Here is a 25,620-nt window from a genome sequence, read left to right as displayed (position 1 = left end):
GCACTTTTCTGGCAGGACATGAGGTACTGAGGGATTGTGATGGGGCATCTAACAAACTGCAAGGTAAAATTTTGTGAGCCATGACTATGAGGTCTATTGCTTGACTAGTTTGTGGGAAAATTCACACAATTTACAATTCTAGATTACTGTGATGAGGATTTTGCAAGGTCAACTGCAGAGAGGAGGAGTCGGTGACCCACCTCTTTGCACACTGTGGGTTCGCGGAGAAGGTGTGGAGGAGGATGGAAGGGGCAGTGTCGAGGTTCATCCCCAGCAGCTGCGTAACAGAGGACTCTCTGATCTATGGGCTGTTCCCAGGGACGCACACCGAGACCAACATCCGGTGCTGCTGGCAGATCATCAACTCGGTCAAAGACGCTCTTTGGTCGGCCCGAAACTTGATGGTCTACCAGCACACGGAGATGTCCGTGGGAGAATGCTGCCGACTGGCACATTCTCGGCTGCAGGAGTACGTGCTGAGGGACGCACTCAAACTCGGTGCAGCCACCGCAAGGGCCCGGTGAGGAAGGACCACAGTCTAGGGTCCTTCTCCCGTGGGAGTTGAGGTGTGGGGTTTGGAGGTATACCCCCTGAATGTAAATATTAAAGAACAAAGTGCCACGTGGGTGGCAAAACATTAGAACTTTGAAAATGTAAAGACAGTAATGGTACCAACTGTAAAGAATTGAGTCTTTGAATGGTTATTGTATATAATTTTATTTTTGAATAAAGTATATTTTGTTTAATAAAAAAAAACTGGGCTCACATCTACTTTGCTGTGTCTGAACACGATGCCCAGATTAATGCCAGGCAGTTGACTGTCATTAACTCTTTTGTGTTTTGTTTTCTCTCTTCGTGGGCTGCAGATCATCTTGACAGTTTTGCAGAATTTGTACACCCCATGGCTGCGTCTGGTTGCTGTATCTCCTGCTATCTTTACACCTTCATCTGTTCCTGAACTCATAAGAGGGAATATAGCGGAATAGTCAAATAACTAACTTTCACCTGACAGAGCACAAACTAGCACATGGTGTAAATGTCTGTTATCAGCAGCCTTAGGACTGACTTGATGACAGCGATACACGCAGCTCTTCCAAAGACTCTGGCCTAAGGGTTGGCAAGCCTCCACTTTCCACAAATAACAAGTCATGTCAGTAAACACACCCTTTGGTCTGGCGTTGCTTCCTTTTGATTTTGATTAAATCTACTTTCCACCCCCCCCCCCCCTTGTTTTTTTTAAATGTTGTGACATCTGAAAGTAGCCGGAAGAGTGCTTCTCTCTCTAAGGAAGAGGTACGAGAACTGGACGAGCCGGAGCCCCGTTGTTCGCTGCTGGATTTTAGCAGAAGGTGCGGTTTCCAAGTCTTCTGAATGACCGCCCAGGTAAGGCCCAGGACCCCGGCATTCGTCCACAGACACCCGTTGGCAACCGCCGCCTCACCGGAGCTGCTCCTTACGGCAGCCGGCGCGGCCTGGCGCTGGATTTGTGAGTGGCGCGGAGCTGGCCCGCGCTGTCTCGCGTTAAAGCCGGCCCCATCTCCTCCGCCGTCGAGGCCTCCAGCTGCTCCGACTTCACGGCAGGCACCGACGGCGAGTCTGTGGAAAGCATGGGGCAGGTGAGCCGCACGGCTGGGATTTTTGGGGAATGAATGAACGTCCTCGGAATCCCTGGGTTTACTTCGGCGCTCAGGCTGACCTGCAGTCGGTACTTAATATTTTGCCTCTCCTACAATATTAAGGGTGCGCCTTTCGATTAATAAATATATTTACCACCCGTAAATTGGCTCCTGGGCAAAAATTGCATATTGCAGGGATATGGGGCTGTTGTTCTTGTGATTCCTGCTATCACTGCATCCCGGGTTCGTGTTTCTCAAAGAAAATGTCACTTGGGCTAGTAGCTGTTATATGACAGTCCTTTAAATCACTGTTGATTTTTTTGTTTTGGGGGGGGGGGGTAGATTGTTACAGTTCAGTATGAACAAAACATGAAGCAATGAGAGCTTTTTGTGAAAGTTATAAATAAAAGTTTAAGAAACTTTTCTTTGATCTTTGAATGATAAAGAACAAATAATTGATTTGGCATGCCTTGTGCATTAAATAAAGTTTACAGGATAATTAGTGCCTCCCATAACTAAGCTGTACATCACCACAATTTAGAATGTTTTATTTTAGTGCATCATTGACTATCCAAGCATTAAACAAATACAGTATGCCTATAGAATCATAGAAACATACAGCTTTAAGTCTGGCTCTTTCAGTTCACTGTGTCAATGTTGATGGTGATGCCTTTCCACCCTAATTTTATTTGGTTGCATTAGGTCCGGGTGTCAATCTCTGTTTTATTTTAACCTATTTACCTGTCGAAATAACTTTTAAATGTTGTAATTGTATCTGCTTCTACCATCCCCTCTGGGAACTTGATCCAGATATGCACTATCTTCTTTGTGGAAAAACTTGCCCCTCATGTTTCCCCTCTCACCTTTCACCTTAAACATCAGGCTTTTAATTCTAGACACTGCTGCCCTGGGGAAAAAATTCTTGAGTGTGCCCCTCATAACTTTGTAAAAGGTCACTTCCTCAGTCTCCTGTACTCCAGAGAGAATAAACCCAACCTAACTACAGCCCTCTGTTCCAGGCTGCATACTGATGTCTTCTGCACTCTCTTTATCGACACCACGTTCTCTATTTGGTCTACCCAATGTTTTGTGCAACTGCAATGTGACATCCTAACTCTTATACTCAATGCCTGTACTTATTAAGGAAAGTACACTAAATATAACATATAACCATATAACAATTACAGCATGGAAACAGGCCATCTCGGCCCTTCTAGTCCGTGCCGATGTTTACACTCACCTAGTCCCACTGGCCCACACTCAGCCCATAACCCTCCATTCCTTTCCTGTCCATATACCTATCCAACTTTACTTTAAATGACAATACCGAACCTGCCTCTACCACTTCTACTGGAAGCTCATTCCACACAGTTACCACTCTCTGAGTAAAGAAATTCCCCCTCGTGTTACCCTTAAACTTTTGCCCCCTAACTCTCAAATCATGTCCTCTTGTTTGAATCTCCCCTACTCTCAATGGAAAAAGCCTATCCACGTCAACTCTATCTATCCCCCTCAATATTTTAAATACCTCTATCAAATCCCTCTTCAACCTTCTACGTTCCAAAGAATAACGACCTAACTTGTTCAGCCTTTCCCTGTAACTTAGGTGCTGAAACCCAGGTAACATTCTAGTAAATCTCTGTACTCTCTCTATTTTGTTGATATCTTTCCTATAATTTGGTGACCAGAACTGTACACAATACTCCAAATTCAGCCTTACCAATGCCTTGTACAATTTTAACATTATATCCCAACTCCTATACTCAATGCTCTGATTTATAAAGGCCAGCATACCAAAAGCTTTCTTCACCACCCTATCCACATGAGATTCCACCTTCAGGGAACTATGCACCATTATTCCTAGATCACCCTGTTCTACTGCATTCTTCAATGCCCTACCATTTACGATGTATGTCCTGTTTGGATTATTCCTACCAAAATGTAGCACCTCACACTTATCAGCATTAAACTCCATCTGCCATCGTTCAGCCCACTCTTCTAACTGGCCTAAATCTCTCTGCAAGCTTTGAAAACCTACTTCATTATCCACAACGCCACCTACCTTAGTATCATCTGCATACTTACTAATCCAATTTACCACCCCATCATCCAGATCATTAATGTATATGACAAACAACATTGGACCCAATACAGATCCCTGAGGCACACCACTAGTCACCGGCCTCCAACCTGACAAACAGTTATCCACCACTATTCTAAGGCATCTCCCATCCAGCCACTGTTGAATCCATTTTACTACTTCAATATTAATACCTAACCTTCCTAACTAACCTTCCGTGTGGAACCTTGTGAAAGGCCTTACTGAAGTCCATATAGACAACATCCACTGCTCTTTCACTAACCTACTCACCCGTGTTGCTACTTTCAGTGAGCTATGGATTTACATCCTGAATTCTCTATGTACATCAATACTCCTAAGGTCCTTACCATTTACTCTAAGTGCCCTACAGAATTTGACTTCCTGGCTTCATTCCCCTTCCTTTCCAGTCCTGATGAAGGGTTTTGACTGTTATTCCTCTGCATAGATATTGCCTGACTTGCTGAGTTTTTCCAGCACTTTGTTTGTGTTGTCTCACACTTGTCTGGTTAAATTCCATTTGCTTCTGCTTCACCCAACTTCCCAGCTGATCTATATCCCACTGCATTCTTAGACAACCTTCTTTGCAATTTTCAAGCCTTTTTTGCATCCAGTTTGATAGCTAGCCTCTGATCCATTTTGACTTAAGCTTCTGGATCACATCAAAAAGTTGCCTGTAAGCTGTCATCTTTGTCTCTGTCTCAGAGAGATACTTAATGATACATAAGAGACACTTTTTATATAAACAACAATTTATATTTGTGTATTGTAGATGTGGTAACCCCCCCCCCCCCAATACTTCACAGAAATGTATAGAACAAAATTACATTTGATTTACCTCAAAAAGCATGAGGGTATTTTAGGATAGATATTGAAAGCTTGGTCATAAAGGTAGGTCTTATGAAATTCCTTCAAAGAGAAAGATTGGTAGACAGAGAAGTTTAGTGAGAGAAAACCAGAACATGAAGTGCCTTATAAAGTATTCAGCCCCAAACCCTTGGTTCACAGAAACAAGTATTACAATCAGGGATTTCGATCAATTTAACTGAGAATTTTTATTTGTGAATCAAATGGTCCTTTTTTCACAGTAGAGCCCCCCAAGAAAATTGAGGAAAAACTGAAATGTCAGCAGTTCAAAAGTATTCACCTTCCCACCCCCCTTTGTCAAGTACATAATGGAACCACTTCACGCAGCTATTACAGCCTTTTTGGATAAATTTCTATTAGTTTTGCACAATGTGGTGGAGCAAGATTTACCCATTCCTCTGTGCAGAATTGCTCAAGCTGTGCCAGATTAGTTGGGGAATGGCTGTGGTCAGCAATCTTGAGATCTTGCCAGAGATGTTTGATTGAATTAAGTTCAGGATTGGCTGGGTCACTCAAGGACATCAGTTTTCTTCATTTTCATTTGAAGCCACTCCATGGTTGCTCTGGCTGTGTGCTTTGGGTTGCTGTCCTGCTGAAAGACAAACTTCCTCCCCTGGTCAGCTGGTTTTTATCGAGGATCTCTCTGTATTTAGCAGCATTCTTCTTCCCATCAGTCATGACCAGTCCCTGCTGCTGAGAAGCATTCCCACTGCATGATGCTCCATCCACCATACTTTACAGTAGGGATGGTGTCACCTGGTTGATGTAATGTATTAGATTTTCGCTATACGTACCGTTTAGTGTTAAGGCCAAAAAGTTCCACTTTAGTTTCATCCAACCTTCTTCCACATCTTCACAGTATATTTTAAGTGATGCTGTACAAAATCTTTATGGGCAAGCATATGCTTTTTTTTTAGCCAGGGCTTCTTCCTTTCCACTCTTTCATGAACACCCTTTTGGACAAGGCCTTAGAGATTGTGGAGCCATGAACTTCATCTTGTTTGCAGCCATTGACCTCTGCAGCTGACTCAGAGTGACTGTTGCGTCACAGAAGCCTCTCTTACAAGTGCCATTCTTCACCTGCAACAAAGCATAGGGTGGGGGAGTGTGCAGCCAGACCTTGGCAGTGTGGCTATGATTTCATAATTTTTCCACTTTTTCATGTACTGAGCTCTGAGGTATATTCAGTGCCTTTCAAATGGACTCGTACCCTTCCCCAGATTTGTGCTTTCTATTTTTTCTATTACCATATAAATTCACTGACTTGTCTTGTATGTTCTTTTGTCTTTACTTTGGTTTGGTCTGATGAAAGATTTCCATACTGTTGGACCTTACAGAGCAAGGGGGTATTTATTTTGTGAATTTATTGGAAACAGGTGATCCCTCAGTTTTCTGCATCAACAAATTGGGTGAGTTGGTAAGGTAATATGTAGTATTACACCTGAGGAAATTTAGCACACTGGGGATGAACACAATTTCGGCCTCAAACTTTTGGTTTTTAATTTTTAGTAAATTGTTGACAGGTTTTGGAATTTTTCTTGTGATTTGATATGATGTACAATGTTTTATAGATTTGCTTAAAAAATCTTACTTCAAAATATTTTCATGATTTCATAGTCATGCAAAATATTGCATGTTCTTTGAAACAATAATAAGTAGGATAGGCAAAGGAGAATTGGTTGATGTTTGTACTTGGATTTTCAGAAGTCCTTTGACAAGGCTGCTTAACAAGCTACGAGCCCATGGTATTACAGGAAAGAGCCTAGTATGGATAAAACAGTGGCTCATTGGCAGGAGGCAAAGTGTGGGAATAAAGGTAGCCTTTTATGATTGGCTGCCAGTGACTAGTGGTGTTACACAGGGGTCTGAGTTGGGACCCGTTCTTTTTTTTTGTTATATGTTAATCATTTGGATGATGGAATTGATGGCTTTGTTGCAAAGTTTACAGATGATATGAAGATAGGTGGAGGGCCAGGTAGTTTTGTGGAAGCAGAGAGGCTACCAAAGTACTTGGACTGAATAGGAGAATGGGCACAAAAATGGCAGATGAAATATAGTGTCGGGAAGTGTATGGTCAGGCACTTTGGTGGAAGAAATGAGAGGGTTGACTATTTTTTAAATGAAGAGAAAATATGAATAAACTGAGGCACAAGGGGACTTGGGAATACTTGTGCAGGATTCCCTAAAGGTTGAGTCTGTGGTGAAGGTGGCAAATGTGATGTTAGTATTCATTTCGAGAGGACTAGAATTTAAAAACAAGGATATAATGTGAGGCTTGATGAAGTACTGGTGAGGCTTCGCTTGGAGTGTTGTGAGCAGTTTTGGGCCCCTTATAAAGGATGTGCTGAAACTGGAGAGGGTTCCAAGGAGGTTCACAAAAATGTTTCCAGGATTGAATGGCTTGTCATATGAAGAGGGTTTAATGGCTCTGTGCCTGTATTCACTAGAATTCAGAAGAATGAGGTGTGACCTCATTGAAATCTATTGAATGGAGGGATTGAGAGGAAGTTTCCTATGGTGGGAGAGTATAAGACCAGAGGACACAGCCTCAGGACACCCTTTTAGAACGGAGATGAGAAATTTCTTTAGCCAGAGAGTGGTGAATCTGTGGAAACCTTTGCCACAGACAGCTGTGGAGGCCAGGTCTTTATATTTAAGGTGAGGATGATAGATTTTTGATCAGCCAGGGCATGAAGGGGTATAGGGAGAAGGTAGGAGATTGGGGCTGGGAGAAAAATTGGATCAGCTAAGTTAAAGTGGTGGAGCATACCCAATGGGCTAAGTGGTCTAATTCTTATGGTCTTAGATTTAGAAGATGAGACAGTAAAATGTGAAAATAGTTGTGGGGGCTGAATACTTTTTCAAGGTACTGTAAGGCCTTAACAGTTGAAGCTCAAGTGTCAATAATAAAGTAGTTACATTTGCTAATGAATGAGAGACCAGAAATGGAAGAGTAGATATTTTGGTATTTGGAAGTGAAGATGCTAGAGAGAGCAAAGACTGCGGGGACCAGTAAAATATAGCACTTTTAAAATTGCTGGAATTTTACTGTTGAGGTTATAATTACTATTTACCCCCTTAGGTATATGGATATAAACAAATTAAAATGTTGCTTCGGTACTGCTAATTAACATCTGTAGATTGCTATTTGATTAACATTTCAATGGAACAATTAAAAATATTAAGAAACATTTTTACTATTTTTGCAAGGTTAAATATGGCTTTCTGATTTCTGCAACATGTTTCAGACTGAAAGCCATTAAATTCACTTGAAAAATGTAGAACTTTTCACCTTTTCTCACAATATTTGAGTCCATTTAGGCATGCAGCTCTAATCATGTTAAGCACACTTGTTGCAATGGGAGGTAGAAAAGGCATTCAAAAAGGGTGATAGTCATGGGGAATTTCAATATGCAGATAGATTAGGAAAATAAGGTTGGTGCTGGATCCCAAGTAAGTCAATTTGTGGAATGCCCACGAGATGGCTTTTTGGAGCAGTATGTGGTTGAGCCTAATGGGGGAACAATATTTTGAGATTGGGTATTATGTATTCACACAGATTTGATTAGGAAGTTTAAGGTAAAGGAGCCCTTAGGAGCCAGTGATCATAATATGATAGAATTCACTGCAGTTTGAGAAGGAGAAGCTAAAACCAAATATATTAGTATTACAGTGGAGTAAAGGGAATTACAGAAGCATGAGAGAGGAGCTGGCCAGTGTTGTTTGGTTGGAAATACTGGCAGGCATGATGGCAGAACAGCAATGTGCAGGTTTCTAGGACCAATTTGGAAGGTGCGTGAAGGATGCATCCCAAAGATGAAGAAATATTCTAAAGGGAAGATGAGGCAACCGTGGCTAACCAGGGAAGTGAAAGGCAGCATAAAACCAAAAGAGAGGGCACGTAATATAGCAAAAATTAGTGAGGATTGGGAAGCTTTTATAAACCAACAGAAGGCAACTAAATAGCTATAAGAGAGAAAAGATGAAATATGAAGGTAAGCTGGCCAATAATATAAAAGAGGATAAAAAAGTTTTTTTCATATACAAAAAGTAAAAGAGAGACGAGAGTGGATATCAGATCATTGGAAAATGATGCTGGAGAGGCCGTAATGAGAGACAGATAATTGGCTGATGAAGTATTTTGCATCAGTCTTCACCATAGAAGAAACTAGCAGAATGTCAGAAATGCGAGAATGGAAGGGTCAGAAGTGATTGTCATTGCTATTACTAAGGAGAAAGTGTTTGAGAAGCTGAACAGTTTGAAGGTACACAAGTTACCTGGACCAGGTGGACTACATCTCAGGGTTCTGAAAGAGGGAGCTAAGGAGATTGTGGAGGCATTAGTAATGATTTTTCAAGAATTACTAGATTCTGGAATGGTCCTGGAGGACTGGAGAATTGCAAAGGTTACTCCACTCTTAAGAACGGAGGCAGGCAGAAGAAAGGAAATTATAGACTAATTAGCCTGACTTCAATGGTTGGAGTCTGTTATTAAGGATGAAGTTTCAGGGTACTTGGAGGCCCATTTCATAGTAAGCTGAAGTCAGCATGGTTTCATGCCGTCCTGATTGAAAACCTCCAGAACCTGGGCTTCTGTACCTTCCTCTGTAACTGGATCCTTCACTTCCTAATTGGTGGACTACTATCTGGGTGGATCGGAAACAAAATCTCCACCTCATTGACAATCAACCCTGGTGCACTTCAGGGATATGTGCTTAGTCTACTTCTCTACTCTCTACACCCGTGGCTGCATGGCTAGGTAAAGCGCAAATGTCATCTATAAATTAGACGATGATTACAATTGCTGGCAGTTTCAAATGGTGACAAGAAGGCGTGCAGGAGTGAGATATATCAGTTAGTTGAGCAGTGTCGTAGCAACAACCTTGCACTCAACAACAGTAAGACCAAAGAACTGATTGTGGACTTCAGAAAGGGTAAGATGAGGGAACATACAGCAGTCCTCATAGAGGCATCAGAAGTGGAGAGAGTGAACAATTTCAAATTGCTTGGTGTCAATATCCCCGAGGATCTAGCCTGGAGCTAACATATCAATGCTGCTACAAAGAAGGCATGACAGCGGCTATATTTCATTAGGAAGTTGAGAAGATTTGGTATATCTCCAAAAATGCTCGTTAATTTCTACAGATGTACTTTGGAGAGCATTCTAAATGGCTGCATCACCGTCTGGTATGGGGGAGGGGTTACTGCACAGGATTGAAGTAATCTGCAGAGAGCTCCATCATGAGCACTAACCATTGTATCCAGGACATCTTCAAGGAGTGATCCCTCAAAATGGTGGCATCCAACATTAAGGACCCCCGTCACCCAGGTCATGACTTGTTCTCATTGCTACCATCAGGAAGGAGGGATAGAAGCATGAAGGCATGTACTTAATGATTCTTCCCGCCCCCTGCCATCCGATTTCTGAATGCACGTTGAACCTGTGAACACTACCTCACTACTTTTTTATTTCAATTTTTGCACTACTTATTTAATTGAATTATTTAATATACATGATATACTTATATGTAATTCACATTTTTTATATTTTTTCCCGCTATTACTATGTATTGCATTGAACTGCTGCCATAAAGTCAACAAATGTCGTGCCATATGCCAGTGATATTAAACCTGCTTCTGATTCTGACAAATCTGTTGAAATTCTTTGAGAAAATAACAGGCAGGATAGACAAAGGAGAGTCCGTGGATGTTGTTTATTTGGATTTTCAGAAAGCCTTTGATGAGGTACCACGCATTAGGCTGTTCAACAAGATGGGAGCCATGATATTACATGGAAGGTACTAGCATGGATAGAAGATTGGCTGACTGGCAGACGGCAAAGAGTCAGAATAAATGGGGCCTTTTCTGGTTGGCTGACAGTGACTAACAGTGCTCCTCAGGGTTTGGTATTGGGACCACTTCTTGTATATGTAAATTATTTGGATGACGGAATTGATGGTTTTGTGGCCAAGTTTGCGGATGATCAAAGATAGGTGGAGGGGCAGATTGTGCTGAGGAAGTAGAGTGACTGCAGAAGGACTTAGGCAGATTGGGAGAATACGCAAAGAAGTGGCAGATGGAATATAGGGAAGTGCATGGTTATGCATTTTGGTAGTAGGAATAAAGGAGTGGACTATTTTCTAAATTCAGAAAAACAGGTGCAAAGGGATCTGGGAGTCCTCGTGAAGGATTCCCTAAAGGTTAACTTGCAGGTTGAGTCAGTGGTAAGGAAGACAAATGCAATGTTAACATTAATTTTGAGAGGACTAGAGTACAAAAGCAAGGATGTAATGCTGAGGCTTTAGAAAGCATTGGTCAGACTGCACTTGGAGTATTGTAAGTAGTTTTGGGCCCCTGATCTAAGAAAAGATGTGCTGGCATTGGACAAGGTCTATAGGAGGTTCATAAGAATGATTCCATGAATGAAAGGGTTAACATATGAGGAGCGTTTGATGGTTTGGGCCTGTATACAGAGTTTAGAAGTATGAGGGGAGATTTCATGGAAATCGATTGAATATTGAATGGCCTAGATAGTGGATGTGCAGGGCATATTTCCTCTAGTGGGGGAGTCTAGGACCAAAGGGCACAGCCTGAGAATAGAGGGAGATCTATTTAGAATAGAGCTGAGGAAAATTTTCTTTAGCCAGAGACTATGACTCTGTGGAATTATTGCCAAAGATGGCTGTGTAGGTCAAATCATTGGGTATATTTAAGGCAGATATCAATATGTTCTAGATTAATCTGGGTATCAAAGGTTATGGGGGAGAGAGCAGGAGAATGGGGATGAGAGGGACAATAAATCTGCCACAATGGAATGGCAGAGCAGATTCAATAGGCTGAATGGCCTAATTCTGATCCTATGTCTTATGGTCTTAAATGGACCTTTAATACTTCAATAGGAACTTACATATCATAAATAATATACACTAAGAGAATGGTGATTGTAGAATGAGGCCAGTATCTTAGTACATACCCTTTATTAGGAGCCTTGCATTAATTGTTAAAAATGTTTCTGATAAAGTACATATTTTGAAATGCATTTTACAGTATACAAATGATTTGAGAAGTCCACACTTGATTTGATAACAAGTGCTTATTCTTAATTGAGTTCTTTTCACATGAGAATAGGTAAATAAGTTTTTCGTTCTTTGAGTATTTGTGGTTTTGCAGCATTAAATACTTGTCTTTTAACAACAGGTTACAGTGCTGTACTTTGCCAAGAGTGCTGAACTCTCAGGAATTCATTCTGAGGTGCTTTCTGTTCCACATCAGCTTACTTCTTTACAACTATGGGAGGAAATCGTTAGGAAACATCCCAGGTACTGCAATTTGATATCTTCATAAGAAAGTCTTTTTTCCCTGGAAGACCAATCTTGATCTTGAGTTTGTGATTTCACTTGTATTAGGAATGCTCGAATTAGTATTTTGATTTTCTAATTTGCATTAAGAAAAATGTTTTTGTACAGTGGCCTAAACTAAAATAAAGCCATTGGGTCCTAGTTATATTGAGTTACTGGGCATCTGATCCTCAGTAAACTTATCCATGTGACGAAGCTTTCCATTCTCCTAATATCTGTATTGGTTTATTATCAATTTAAGAGCACAAGAAGTAGGACCACAAGTAGGTCATGGGGCCCTGTTGCTGTTCTGCTATCCAGTGAAATGAATGGTGATTTGATCTTTTTCTCAATTTCATTTTGTGGCTCAGTTGCTTATCATCTAAGTATATATATATATTTTTTTTTATCTCAGCCTTGAAAGTAATTCAATGATTTGTCCTTGACAGCTCTCTGAGATAGAGGACTATAAAGATTTGCAACTGACTAGAAGAAATACCTCCTCATCGAGTCAGAATCACAAAGCAGAGAAATGGGCCACTTGGCCCACCAGGTCCATGTTGACTTTTTTTGCCCATCTACTCTAATCCCATTTGCCCTTGTTTGGATTTCTATCTGAAATGAGTTCCTTATTTTAAGACTGAATCCCCTTTTCCTGGATTTCCTCCATGGGGGAAAGCATCATATTAGCATATTATTTGTTAATTCCTTTCAGAATATTATTTAATTCAATAAGATAATATCTCATTCCTCTAAGTTCCAGTCAGCTTTGCCCCAACCAACTGGTTGTTTGTCATAAAATTATCTCTTCACTACAGTTAATAACCTTGTTTGAATTACCTCCAATGTGAGAATATCTCTCCACAAGTAATTTCAAAGTAAATGTATTATCAAAGTATCATCATTTACAACCCTGAGATTCATTTTCTTGCAGGGATGCACAGTAATTCTAAGAAGCACAATAGAGTTGATTTAAAGACTGCACCCAGCGGAATGGACAATCAATGTGCAAAATACGATAAACTGCAAATACAAAAAAGGAAAAAAAAACAAAAAAAAGTAAATAAATAGCAATAAATATCAAAAACATGAGATGAAGAGACCTTGAATGTGAGTCCATAGGTTGTGGGAACAGTTCAGTGTTAGGGTGAGTGAAGTTTATTGAAGTTATTCCCTCTGGTTCAAGAGTCTGACAGTTGCAGGGTAATAGCTGTTCTTGAACCTGATGGTGTGGGTCTTCAGGCTCTTGTACCTTATTCCTGATGGAAAGTACTGTAAATCCGAACTTGTTATTCTAGGTGTGATGTCATTGATGTTCTCGGCATCTGTTGCAAGACTTCCCTACTGATTCCTGGGGCACCTAAGTTGATATAACTTAACTTCAAAAGTACCCATTTATTTCTGACTGTCTTCCATCAGTTGGTCAATATTTTATGCTTACTAATCTGTTAGCCACCCTCCTCTTATTCAGCAAACTTTTATTCAGCAAACTTTTATGTAGCACTTTACCAAATACTTCTTGTAAAAAAAACCCAAGTGCTATCTATTGATTCAACCTTCTCTACCCTGCAAATGCCAAATCACAAGACCTTGAATCACATTTTTAATATATTTCATACTCGTGAAAAATGTTTGAGATATTTTTCTATGCAGCTGAATGAATACATACAGAAGATTATGGAATCAGAGAACAGTAAAGAGCAGAAAAAAAGTAATTTTATTGAATAGCCCTGACAATTTTCATCCAGGTAACCTCACTTCACTATTCTTTCCCCATTCTTTGCCTGCTGCAAATATCTCATGTTCACTTGTGTACTGTTTCCTTTTGAAGCTGTGAATTCCAAATCCTAATCACATTGCTGATAATAGGTTTTCCTCAGTTCACTTGTCAACCAGTCTTCAGGTTATCAGCATTTCAGCCATTTGATACAAATTTTCTAAATTTCTTATATCAAAACCTACATAATTTTAACAACATCAAAATTTTCTTTTAATATTCCTTTCTGCAAGAAAAACAACTCCAGCATCATTAATTTAATCATATAATCTTAAACCCTGCTGCTTGTATCCATTTTAATAAATATCTTCTGTACCTTTTTTTAAAGCTTTCATATTCTTGTGGAGCCCTAAATTGGAAGCAGTTATCCAACAAAGCAAAAATAAATCTTTATTAGGGGTAGCATAATCTCTTGTTACTGTACTTTTGTCTTCATGTATAAAAGTGCTTTTAATATTTCTGCGCTAAATTTCAAACAAAAATTTTTGCTATTTTTCTTATCAAAGGCTAATTGACTTGACGATAATTAATTAGACTGAGAAATGATTTCCACAAATCCCCTAGGATCTAATGCATTTAAGTTTGCATTTAAAATGAATGAAAAGTCTGTATTTGTCTGCATTTGTACATCTGGCCGAAACAAATTTGTATCACCTATAAAATAGTCTCTTTGAAAATAAAGCTGATTTAGCTCCTTAAATACCTTTGCAAAGTAAAAGAAAACATTGTCATGATAAATTTTTCATTATGTTGCGCCTGTGGATTTCTCCTGTGAAAGAAACTGAGCAGAATCACTACCATAGTCTTTAATTCTCCATCTTAGTACAATTGATTCAGTTGCTTTTCTATCACTTGATCCTGACACATGTTCACTGTCCTGGGTTGAGTGGAGGGGGGATTATTTTTGTTGTTTTTAGATGCATGTGATTGTACAGTTTTTAATAATTTATTCTAATGCAGTAATGTTATAGCATTAATATGGTGCTGTAACCATGGTAATGATTCAAGATTGTTCAGTATCATTTCCTGTACATAAGCACAAGGAAAATGAAATAATGGTTACTCAGGATCTGATGTAGCACAAAACAAGTACAAAAGATAAAGAACACAATAATAATAAAAAACACACAATAAATATAAGTACACAAGATAGCATATATACATAGATTGATTGTATGTCCAGAAAGTGACATAAAGTAACTGTGAGGAAATAATAAAATGGTGGTGGAGTTAGTGAGTGGAGGTGTTGATCAATATTCCTGTTTGGGGAAAGTAACTGTGTTTTGAGTATGGTGGTCCTGGCATGGATGCAACATAGATTTCTCCCAGATGGGAGTGTGACAAGCAGTCCGTGAGTGGGGTGTGTGGATCATATGGATGATGTTACTGACTCTTTACTGACACCTTTCTGTATATATGTCCTTAGTGGTTGGTTAGCTGGTGCTAGTGATGCATTGGGTTATTTTGACTATGTGTTGTGGAGCCTTCCTGTCCGCCACAGTGCAGTTTCCATACCAAAGTCTAAGAGTTCAGTGGCTCTCTATTCAGAGGGCTTTGGACAACTGAAATCCCTGTCTAGAAACTTAGAAATACTATCTAAGAATTTAAAGCTAGCACCATTATTGGGAGCCAGAGTAGCCCCTGTGTCCCAGCATGCCACCATCTGGATATCTAAACTAAATGTTTACACTCAAAATCTGTATGCAGTGTTAATAATCTCATCCACTTGTCCCGTACTTTAATCTTTTCCACTGGCAGCAGAAAAAAATGAGGAATATTCAGCCATAAATATTTGGGCGCCAAGGGTTAGAGTGATGCTAATACAGCTGGGGTGTTGGAGTTCAGAGTTCATCTCTGGTTTGTATGTTCTCCCCATGACCTTGTAAGTTTCCTCCGGGCACTCTGATTTCCTGCGACAGTTTTGAGATGCACTGGTCAGTCGGTTAGTTGGTCATTGTAAATTGCACTCTGATTATGCTAAGATTAAGTAGGTGGATTGTTGGGCTGGAGTGCCTAAATAAAAAAAATGCAATGATGAATATTCTATATATTGACTTGGAACTTAGTGGGAAATGCTGGCATTTCATTGCTAACAGTCTGTATTTCTCCAAGTGAGTGCTACCATACTTGGGATTTCTTGTAAATTAGGAGGCCCTGAACATTCTGGTTGCTCTGAGCTGGGTTTTTACAGACATCTTCCCAGTTTGGACCCCTTGTGGAATTCAGACTAGAAGCAGTTCCTTAGCACTTGAGCTGCTAAATTTGTTGACTGAACACATTGGAATAGTAAGCCTGTTCAGTTAAATCAGGGGTTCTCAAGCTGAGGTCCACAGAGCGCTTGGTTAATGGTAGAGGTCCATGGCATAAAGAAGTTTGGGAGTCCCTGATTTAAGTGGAGTGCAAGAGTTTTGAGGAAGAAAAGGTTTCATGTATATTTTGAAATTAATTTTTAGTTTTAAGTGCATTTATTTTTACTGTTTGTTATTCTTTGATATTTTCAAATTGTTCCCCGAGTTTTATTTTTTAAAACTGTCATTGAATGTTTTTGGATATCAGTTTTGAGGTTGGCAGAGCTGGTGTTTGTGTTGACCATTTGTAGAAACTTGTTTTGGATCTTTTCGGAATGTTTACAAATAAATGCCAGAAAGTTGACAGGCTCTCCTCCATCTTTCATTGGAAGTGCTATTTTGTGAAATGTTGAAACCTGCATATTTGATCAAAACTGTCATCTTATATTTGTTTTTACATAATGTTCTACACACTGAGCATAAGAAGACAATATTGCTTAGGCTATAGAACTCATATGAAAAGCAACAATGATACTAAGTGCTTAATTTTTGCCACACAAATTGATAGTGTTATATCCAGTTGCTCCTCCAGTTGATGGAATTCATTGGTAAAATGCAGCATTTCAGAGCACTCAATCAAGAATTGACTATATTTTCTTAAGGGGCGAGAATAGATTGGAATAACGCACAATTTTGTTTGGAAACCTGAAATCATATTTAGAGAACTTTGTAGACCATTACCTGGGAGAACCTGAACGATCTAGTTGAAATCAGAAAAGTTAAGCTCTAAGTATTGAATACATTGAATGCTTTTCCTTTCTTACCGGATCTACAGACTTGGTACCATAAAGGATCATATCATTCTTGCTGTTCGTCAGGAATTCATCATCCTGGGAGATCAACTTCTGTTCCTCGAGCCAGGAGACGAGATTGCTGTCATCCCCCCTATCAGTGGGGGCTAGTTCCTGGGATACATATGCAGGTATTTCCAGCTTCTCTTCAAATATAACATCAGGTGCAGGAGGGCGAATGTTAAAATTCCTGATTGACTCTTTGATTTTAGCTAGATCCAAAGATTCCGTTGATCCATGTCTTCTGATCTTTCCTTTTCGTCTACATCCACTTGGTTTTGAGTCTTTATTATATGGAGCCATATTATTTTTATGTAGATGTCACTGTAAATAAACATGACTTATTTGAGTATGAACAAAAAGAAACAGAATAGGAATATTTAGTTATTTTATTAGGGAAAGGGATTTGATGTAGTATAAACCTTTCCAGAGCCTGGAGCATTTTGTACCACCACATTAAATAAGAACCAAACTAAAAAAACAGAAGTCTGGAAACATTCAGCAGGTCAGAAGGCATCTATGGAAAGAGAAACAGAGTTAATATTTTGGGTTGAAAACTTTTAATTGGAACTGGAATGGAGGAAAGAGGTGGCAATTGTGGGCACAGCATCTAAGGAAAGATTTACTGGTCCTGGAGAAGGTTCAGAGGAGATTCACAAAAATGGTCACAGGAATGAAATGCTTAACAAATGAAGAGCATTTTATGTTTCTAGACATCTGTTCGATAAAGTTCAGAAGGATGAGGGGAGAATATTCATTGAGACCTACTTGATACTGAACGGCCTGGATAGAGTAAACATGGAGAGGATGTTTCCATTAATAGGAGAGTCTAGGATTCAAGAGCACAGACTCAGAATAAAAGGATGTCCTTTAAAACAGATGAATGTCTTTAAAAATAGGGTGGTAAATCTGTGGAATTTGTTGCCACTGATGGATTGTGGACATAAGGGGGTGTTCAAGGCAGAGACTGATAGGTTTCTGACTGGTACGGGGTTTAAGTGTTACAGGGAGAAGATGAAAGAATGGTGTTTTTAAAAAAAAGCAGCCATGCTTGAGTGGTAGAGTGGATCAGATGGGTGAATGGTCTACTACTGCACCATGTCTTGTGATCTTGTAACTTGAAGTTACAGTGATGTTAAACGACCCACGCTGATTATAACCTTAGATTTGATAAGGTCTTATTGGGAGGAAATGTGCCCTTTAGCACTTCAATTAGAAACTGCTGGCTGATGTGTCAAAAAAAGCATACCAATTCCATTTTCACTGATGTTGTGGCACATGCTTGTATTTCCTACAGGCATCTTATTGTGTGAAACTACTGCCATCACGTGCCGAAATGCCTAATTATGATAAAGCTGTTAACGTGGCATCATTAGCATATGTTTATTCAATTTGCCTTGAAACCATATATATTTGTAGTGAAACCAAATATTTTTCTGTTTTATCTTAATTCTTTACTTCAGAGTATTTCTGATGAATAATATAAATTTTATGGTACTGTGGTCTGATAACCAATATTTATTTTCTTCTTATTTTGCAAACTTTAAAGTTACAAATTCAGAATGACCTGTTAAAGTAAGTTTTAAAAGTATCAGAATCCTGTTATTGGCATTGCCATTCTTTGAGGTATATCACATTCACTTTCAGGCAACCAGGAAATCATTCTGAGTATCTTCACTAGATTTATTTAAACATAAAACGTAGAACATTCCAGCACAATACAGGCCCTTTGGTCCATGATTTTATGCTGACCTTTTAACACTACTCTTAAGATCAATATAACCCTTGCCTCCTTCATACCCCCCCCCCCATTTTTCTCTCATCCATGTGCCTATCTTAAGAGTTTTTTAAATGCCCCTAATGCATCTGCCTCCATCACCACCCCTGCCAGGGTATTCATTGCACCCACCATCTACCTCTGACATCCTTCTTATATTTTCCTCCAATCACCTTAAAATCCCTCGGATTAGCCGTTATGGGCCTTGGAAAAAATGTATTTGGCTATCTACCCTTTCTATGCCTCTTATTAGCCAATCTCTCATTCTCCTTCACTCCAAAGATTAAGGCCCTAGCTCGCTCAGCCTTTCTTCATAAGACATGCCCTTTTGTCCAGGTAGCATCCTGGTAAACCTCCTCTGCACCCTCTCTAAAGTTTTCACAGCCTTCTTGTAATGAGGCGACCAGAACTGAGCACAATATTCTAAGTGTGGTCTAACTAGGATTTTATAGATCTGCAACATTACCTCATGACTCGAGTAGCTCAAATGTTTGAGCACATACTCTGTTTTAACATCAACATATTGAAGAATACCTGCCTGTTTTATGCTGTCCTCACAAACATCAAAGTTTCTCTTGCTGGTGAATCCAGTATTCAGTAAGGACCTCTCTGAGTCCAGGCATACGTTTCCTCTACAATCCCTGATCAGTCCTACCTTCACTCTGGCCATCCTCTTGTTCTTCACATACATGTAGAACACCTTGTGGCTTTCTTTAATTCTACTTGCCAAGGCCTTCTCATGCCCCTTCTAACACTCCTAAGTCCATTCTTCAGCTATCTTGCAACTTTCTAGAGCCCAGTCTGCTACTTGCTTCCTTTTTTTCCTTTTGACTAGATATTTCACATCTCTTGTCAGCCATGGTTCCTTCACCTGCCTCAAAGGGACAAGCCTATCTAAAACCCCCAGCAAGTGCTCCCGAAACAACCTCCACATTTCTGCTGTACATTTCCCTGAGTACATCTGCTCCCAATGTACTCCCCAGTTCTTGACTGATTATAATTCCCCCTCTTACAATTAAATACTGTCCCATACTGTCTACTTCTATCCCTCTCTAAGGTCTGGGATTTGTGGTCATTGTCTCTGAAATGCTCTCCTACCGAGAGGTCTGATACCTGATCTGATTAATTGCATAGCACCAAATCCAATATGTCATAGAAACATAAACCTACAGTACAATACAGGCCCTTCGGCCCACAAAGTTGTGCCGAACATGTCTCTACCTTAGAAATTACTAGGGTTACCCATGGCCTTCTATTTTTCATCCTGTCTACATATTGTGTTAGGAATCCTTTCTGGACACACCTAATAAATTCTGGCCCATGCATGCCTTTTGCACTAAGGAGCTAGCAATCAATATCGGGGAAGTTGAAGTCCCCTGTGACAACAACCCTGTTATTTTTGCACCTTTCTAAGATCTGCATCCTGATCTGTTCCTCACTGTCTCTATTGCTATTGGGAAGTCGATTGAATACTTTCAGAGTGATTACTCCCTTCCTATTTTTGACAATAATTCTAAATGACCTGTTAACTCATGATTAAAAGAACTATGGCTGATGCTGACATAACTTTTCCTTAGAAGACCATGACACAGGTTAAATTAATATGTTTAGGGATTATGGTTTAATGGAGGGAAGTACCTCAAGCAAAAGTACCTCACAGGAAGAGAAAACTAAAAGTTAGAGAGTAGGAATTGATTAAAGAATCTGGAACAGAGTGTTTTTGCTTCGAATGTAACAGCAGAATGTTTTGTTACATCTCCATGGGTTAAAAAAAAATTAACTGAAAAGCACCAAAATTGACCTGCTGTAAGACATTTTATTATGGAGAGCAAACCTGTCCTAATAAGACACAATGTTCACATCCCTGATACTAGTATCATTTGACAAGGTCCCTCATGAGAGACTCATCCAGAAAGTCATGAGGCATGGGAAAAGTGGAGCCTTGGCTGTTTGGATAAAAAATTGGCTTAAAGGAAGAAAGCAGAGGGTAGTTTTGAAAGGAAAGTATTCTGCCTGGAGGTCGGTGACTAGTGGAGTGCCGCAGGGACTGGGACTGTCCTGGGACCCCTGCTATTTGTGATTTTTATGAATGACCTGGATGTAGAGGCGGAAGGATGGGTGAGTAAGTTTGCGGATGACACAAAGATTGGAGGGGTTGTGGATGGAGCTGTAGGTGGTCGAAGGTTACAAGAGGATATAGATAGGTTGCAGAATTGGGCAGAAAAATGGCAGATGGAGTTCACTCCGGACAAGTGTGAGGTAATGCATTTTGGAAGGACAAACCAGAAGACTGAGTACAGGATTAATGGTGAATTACTTAAAAGTGTGGATGAGCAAAGGGACCTTGGGGTTCAAATCCATATATCCCTCAAGGTCGCTGCACAGGTTGATAGGGTAGTTAAGAAGGCCTATGGGATGCTAGGCTTCATTAACAGGGGGATTGAGTTCAAGAGTAGAGAGGTCATGTTGCAACTCTACAAATCTCCGGTGAGACCGCACTTAGAGTATTGTGTTCAATTCTGGTCACCTCATTATAGGAAGGATGTGGAAGCTTTGGAGAGGGTGCAGAGGAGATTTACCAGGATGTTGCCTGGATTGGAGAACAAGTCATGTGAAGCAAGATTAGCAGAGCTGGGACTTTTCTCTTTGGAGTATAGAAGAATGAGAGGGGACTTGATAGAGGTCTACAAGATTATGAGAGGCATAGATAGGGTGGATAGTCAGTACCTGTTACCCAGGGCACCAATAGCAAACACCAGAGGGCATATGTACAAAATTAAGGGAGGGAAGTTTAGGGGAGACTTCAGGGGTAAGTTTTTTTTGCACAGAGGGTTGTGAGTGCCTGGAATGACTTGCCAGGGATGGTGGTGGAGGTTAAAACATTAGGGGTATTTAAGAGCCTCTTGGACAGGCACATGGATGAAAGAAAAATGGAGGGTTATGGGGTAGTGTGGGTTTAGTACTTTTTTTTAAAGGATTATATGGGTCAGCACAACATGGAGGGTTGAAGGGCCTGTACTGTGCTGTAGTGTTCTATGGTTCTAGTAGCAACTTCGAACAATATTGCATCTTTAATCATGACCCATTTTAAAATTGCTCACTCCCTTCCAGTGTAAGTCAATTCACACACTCTTACTCAAAAGCAAAAAGATGGTGCACATTTTAGCTTCCGTTTATAATTCGAATGGTACATGACTCCTTTAAAGTGAATAAAATACAAAAGAGCAAGGATGATAATACATATTGAGAAGACCACCAGAATTAAGAAGCATGCAGAAGAAAAGGCAAATAGAAGAATTGGGAAGCAGGTTTAGAGATACAAACAGTGTGTATAAAAACATGAACGGTGGAAATTTGTGTTAAACTGGAAGATAAATGAAGATACGACTGTATTGATAATGTTATCCAATTGATTCTATTTAGTATTATTTAATTATCACAATGACATTGTACGATTCTTACTTTCTGAGGTAACTTCATAGTGTATTCACACACTATTAACTTTTCTATAGTTTGTCTCATTAGAAATAAACAGCAAGTACTGGTTTTAGAGTCAGCAGTGTATGGCTTTTCCAAATAATGCAAAATTAAAGTTCCATTAACATCAATGTAACAGAGCACTGAAAAAATGGTTAATTTGTTTAACCTTTTGGAAACATTCAGATGATCACTTTCATTCAAACGTTGTTGTAAGTGGCATTGGTGAGTAGAGTATTGACCACCTTTGTACATTGGATAGAGAGGAATGCAAATTCTCTTTATCCAAGGACTACAAGTCAACTATAAGGCAAGTTCATTTCTTGCAGCAACATAAACAATAGATAAATACCAATATTTGCATAAATTTCACAATTGTTATCATATTTGTGTTTATGTCGCATCAAATCAGTTATTTCTATAGTAATATTTTAGCAGATTACTGCATAAATAAGATAGGTTAAATTAATTGTGAAAAAATCCATATCTGGAGCTTAGCCTTTTGGGCTCTACCTCACTATTCAATATTTTATAGAAGTGCTTGTATATCTAGATAATGACTGGATAATGTTTGAAGCTTCCATCAGCATCTAACCATTGACAATGGAACATATTTATCCTTTTTTAACTTGCAGAATATCTGTTTCAACTCGAGTCTCTCACAAACTTGGCGCAGCATAAAGTAAATTAATTGTCCTTACATGGTAAACTTCACTTTTAGGTCTTTGCCAAATAAATTTGTCTGCATTCAGTGTGAAAAGATATGTCAGATTACAAAGAAAGCCCTTGTTGTTACTTTTCTTTTTTAAAACAAATAACCTACTTTTCCAGATTATCATAATGTTTCTTTTTCACTTTTGAGCATCCTTGTTATTTCAGCAATACTGAATTTTAGATGCGATTATGTTTCTTTTATGTTTGAACAAGACCGCCACTGTTTCTTCCAAACTCAGACAATATAGGTATAGTGCTTTTTATTAGTTCATTAAAGAACGGTCCTTCCATTCAATAATTAGTGTTGCAACTCTCTTCTGGACTGTCTCCAATGATGGTGTATCTTTTCTTAAATTAGGTGTGCAAACTTTACGTTGTATTCTAGGTATATCCTTATCAACATCCCATATAACAACAACATTACTTTTCTATTTCCAATCCCCAAACCCTCTGCAATAACAGCCAATGTGCAATTTGCTTTCCTATGTGCTGTATTTATATGCAAATTTTTGAGTATTTTGCATAAGAACACCTAGACACCTCTGTACTCTCTGTGCTTTGGTTCATTTTGCCAAAGTGCATGAACTTATACTTTCCCATATTAAATGCCATTTGCCAAGGTTTTATCCATTCTCACAACCTATCAATGTCATGTTGTGGAATAGAAATACATATATTTTTTAAAATCAGAGCACGACCTCTTGCCTATTTTTGTGTCATCAGCAAACTTGGATACCTTTGGAAGGGTGCAGTCAGTCAGTCAAGGTGATAGTGATGGGGACAGACAGGAGATTCTGTGGCCTCAGAAGAGATGCCTGATGGGGTGTTGCTTCCTGGGTGCCAGGGTGAAAGGTCTGAGCGACTGCAGAAAATTCTTGAAGAGGAGGGTGAACAGTCAGCTGTTTATGTATTTTTTTTGTGTGTGCCATACTCTGCCAGATTCTTGGCGACCGCTTTTTTCAAAGTGCTTTTGTATACATCGTATACACTGTTTTTGTATACGTTGGTACAAACGACTTGGGTAGTACAAGAGATGAGGTTCTGTAGAATGAGTATTGGGAGTTAGATAAGAAACCAAGTCCTTAAGCATAGTGATCGCCAGATTCCTCCTGGTACCACCTGCTATTGAGTCCAGGAATAGATAGACAAGCCAGATAACTATGTGGCTGAGGATCTGGTGCAGGGGGCCAGGAATTCCGGTTCTTAGATCATTGAGATCTCTTCTGGGGTAAAGACAACCTGTACTTGAACCAGAGGAGGACCAATATCCTAGCGGGATATTTCCTTTTGCCACAAACACTGTTTGAAACTAGATTGATAGGGGGTTGTCATTTGAGAGAGTGAAGTCCATGATAAGACAGGGGTACGTGCAGCAACCAAAGAGTGTAAGCCTAGCAATTGGGATAGCCATGGTTATAGTAAAATTGAAGATATAATCACTGCTTTAGTTGTATCTATTTCAATGCATGTAGCTTAACAGCAAATCAGATGAACTGATGGTGTGGATTTCCTCTCAGCACTGGGATATCATGGCCATAGCAAAAATGTGGCTGAGAGAAGGACAGGACTGGTAGTGCAATGTTCTAGAATATTTATGCTTCAGGCATGAAAGAGGAACAGTTAAGAGTGGAGGGGTGTTGCGTTTTTGATAAGGGAGGACGTAACAACAGTGCTTAGAGAAGATATTCTTGAGAGATCATCTAATGAGGCCATTTGGGTAGAAAAGTAGGAATGAGAAGGGAATGATCACTTTGTTATAGCTGTATTATAGACCCACCCAGTCATCAACAGGAACCTGAGGAGCTGATGTTGAGGAATTGCCTGTCATTTTGAGAAAAGCAGAGTAATGCTAGTGGGAGACTTGATTGTCTGAGCAACTCAGAGTGCAAGGGGCCTCGATGTGATGGAATTTGTTCAGTGCTTCCACACAATATTTGGAAGAACCTTAATTGGGAAGGAGCAATACTGGACCATTGCTTAGGGAATGGGATGGGTCACGTCACTGAAGTGGCAGTTGAGGACCACTTATGTCTAGTGACCACAATTCTATTAGTTTTAAAATAGTTGTGGACAAAGATAGTACAGATCCACATGAGGGCATTAGGCAGAATCTAGCTGGGGATGACTGTGTGATGTGTCTCTATTTAAAAACAGGGAACAGTTAGCTAGTGGGAGGCTTTTAAAAACAGTCATATTCAGAGCTAAAACATAGCATGTTCCTGATCGGGTGAAAGGTAAACGTACCAAATTCGGGGAACCCCAGCTGATGACATATCTTAGAAAGGATGTGCTGAAACTAGAGAGGTTTCAAAGGAGGTTCACAAAAATGATTCCAGGATTGAATGGCTTGTCAAATGAAGAGCATTTGCTAGCTCTGGACCTGTATTCACCAGAATGCAGAAGAATGAGTGATGACCTGATTGAAATTTATCAAATGGTGAAAGGCCTTGGAGGAGTGGATGTGGAGAGGGTGTTTTCTGTGGTGTGTGGGTCAAAGACCAGAGGACTCAGCCTCAGAATAAAGTGGGGTCCTTTTAGAACAGAAATGAGGAGGAATTTCTTTAGCCAGAGAGTGGTGAATCTGTGGAGTTCATTGCTATAGGCAGCTGTGAAGGCCAAGTGTTAATGGATATTTAAGGCAGAGGTTGGTCAGAGCATGAAGGGATATAGTGGGGGGGGGGGTGTCATAAGGCATTGATCATGTGGGTAGTCAGAGGCTTTTTCCCTGGGCTTAAATGGCTAACACGAGAGGGCACAGTCTTAAGGTGCTTGGAAGTAGGTACAGAGGAGATGTCAGGGGTAATTTTTTAAGGAAAGA

The 25,620-nt window shown here is 39.8% G+C and overlaps 1 protein-coding gene across 1 annotated transcript; it reads left to right on the top strand.

Annotated features, from left to right (window-relative positions):
- Nucleotides 1-908: 908 nt before the first annotated feature.
- mocs2 (molybdenum cofactor synthesis 2) lies at nt 909-16,952 on the top strand. Its single transcript, XM_073064398.1, has 3 exons — nt 909-1,383; nt 11,779-11,900; nt 16,819-16,952. The coding sequence occupies exons 1-3, from the start codon at nt 1,372-1,374 to the stop codon at nt 16,943-16,945; spliced, it is 261 nt and encodes an 86-aa protein (XP_072920499.1). The 5' UTR covers nt 909-1,371; the 3' UTR covers nt 16,946-16,952.
- The last annotated feature ends 8,668 nt before the right edge of the window (nt 16,953-25,620 follow it).

Source organism: Hemitrygon akajei, chromosome 13 (genome assembly GCF_048418815.1).
Source record: "Hemitrygon akajei chromosome 13, sHemAka1.3, whole genome shotgun sequence".
Classification (NCBI taxonomy): Eukaryota; Metazoa; Chordata; class Chondrichthyes; order Myliobatiformes; family Dasyatidae; genus Hemitrygon; species Hemitrygon akajei.
The sequence above is the reverse complement of the archived record's forward strand: the minus strand, read 5'-3'. Positions and strand labels throughout refer to the sequence as shown.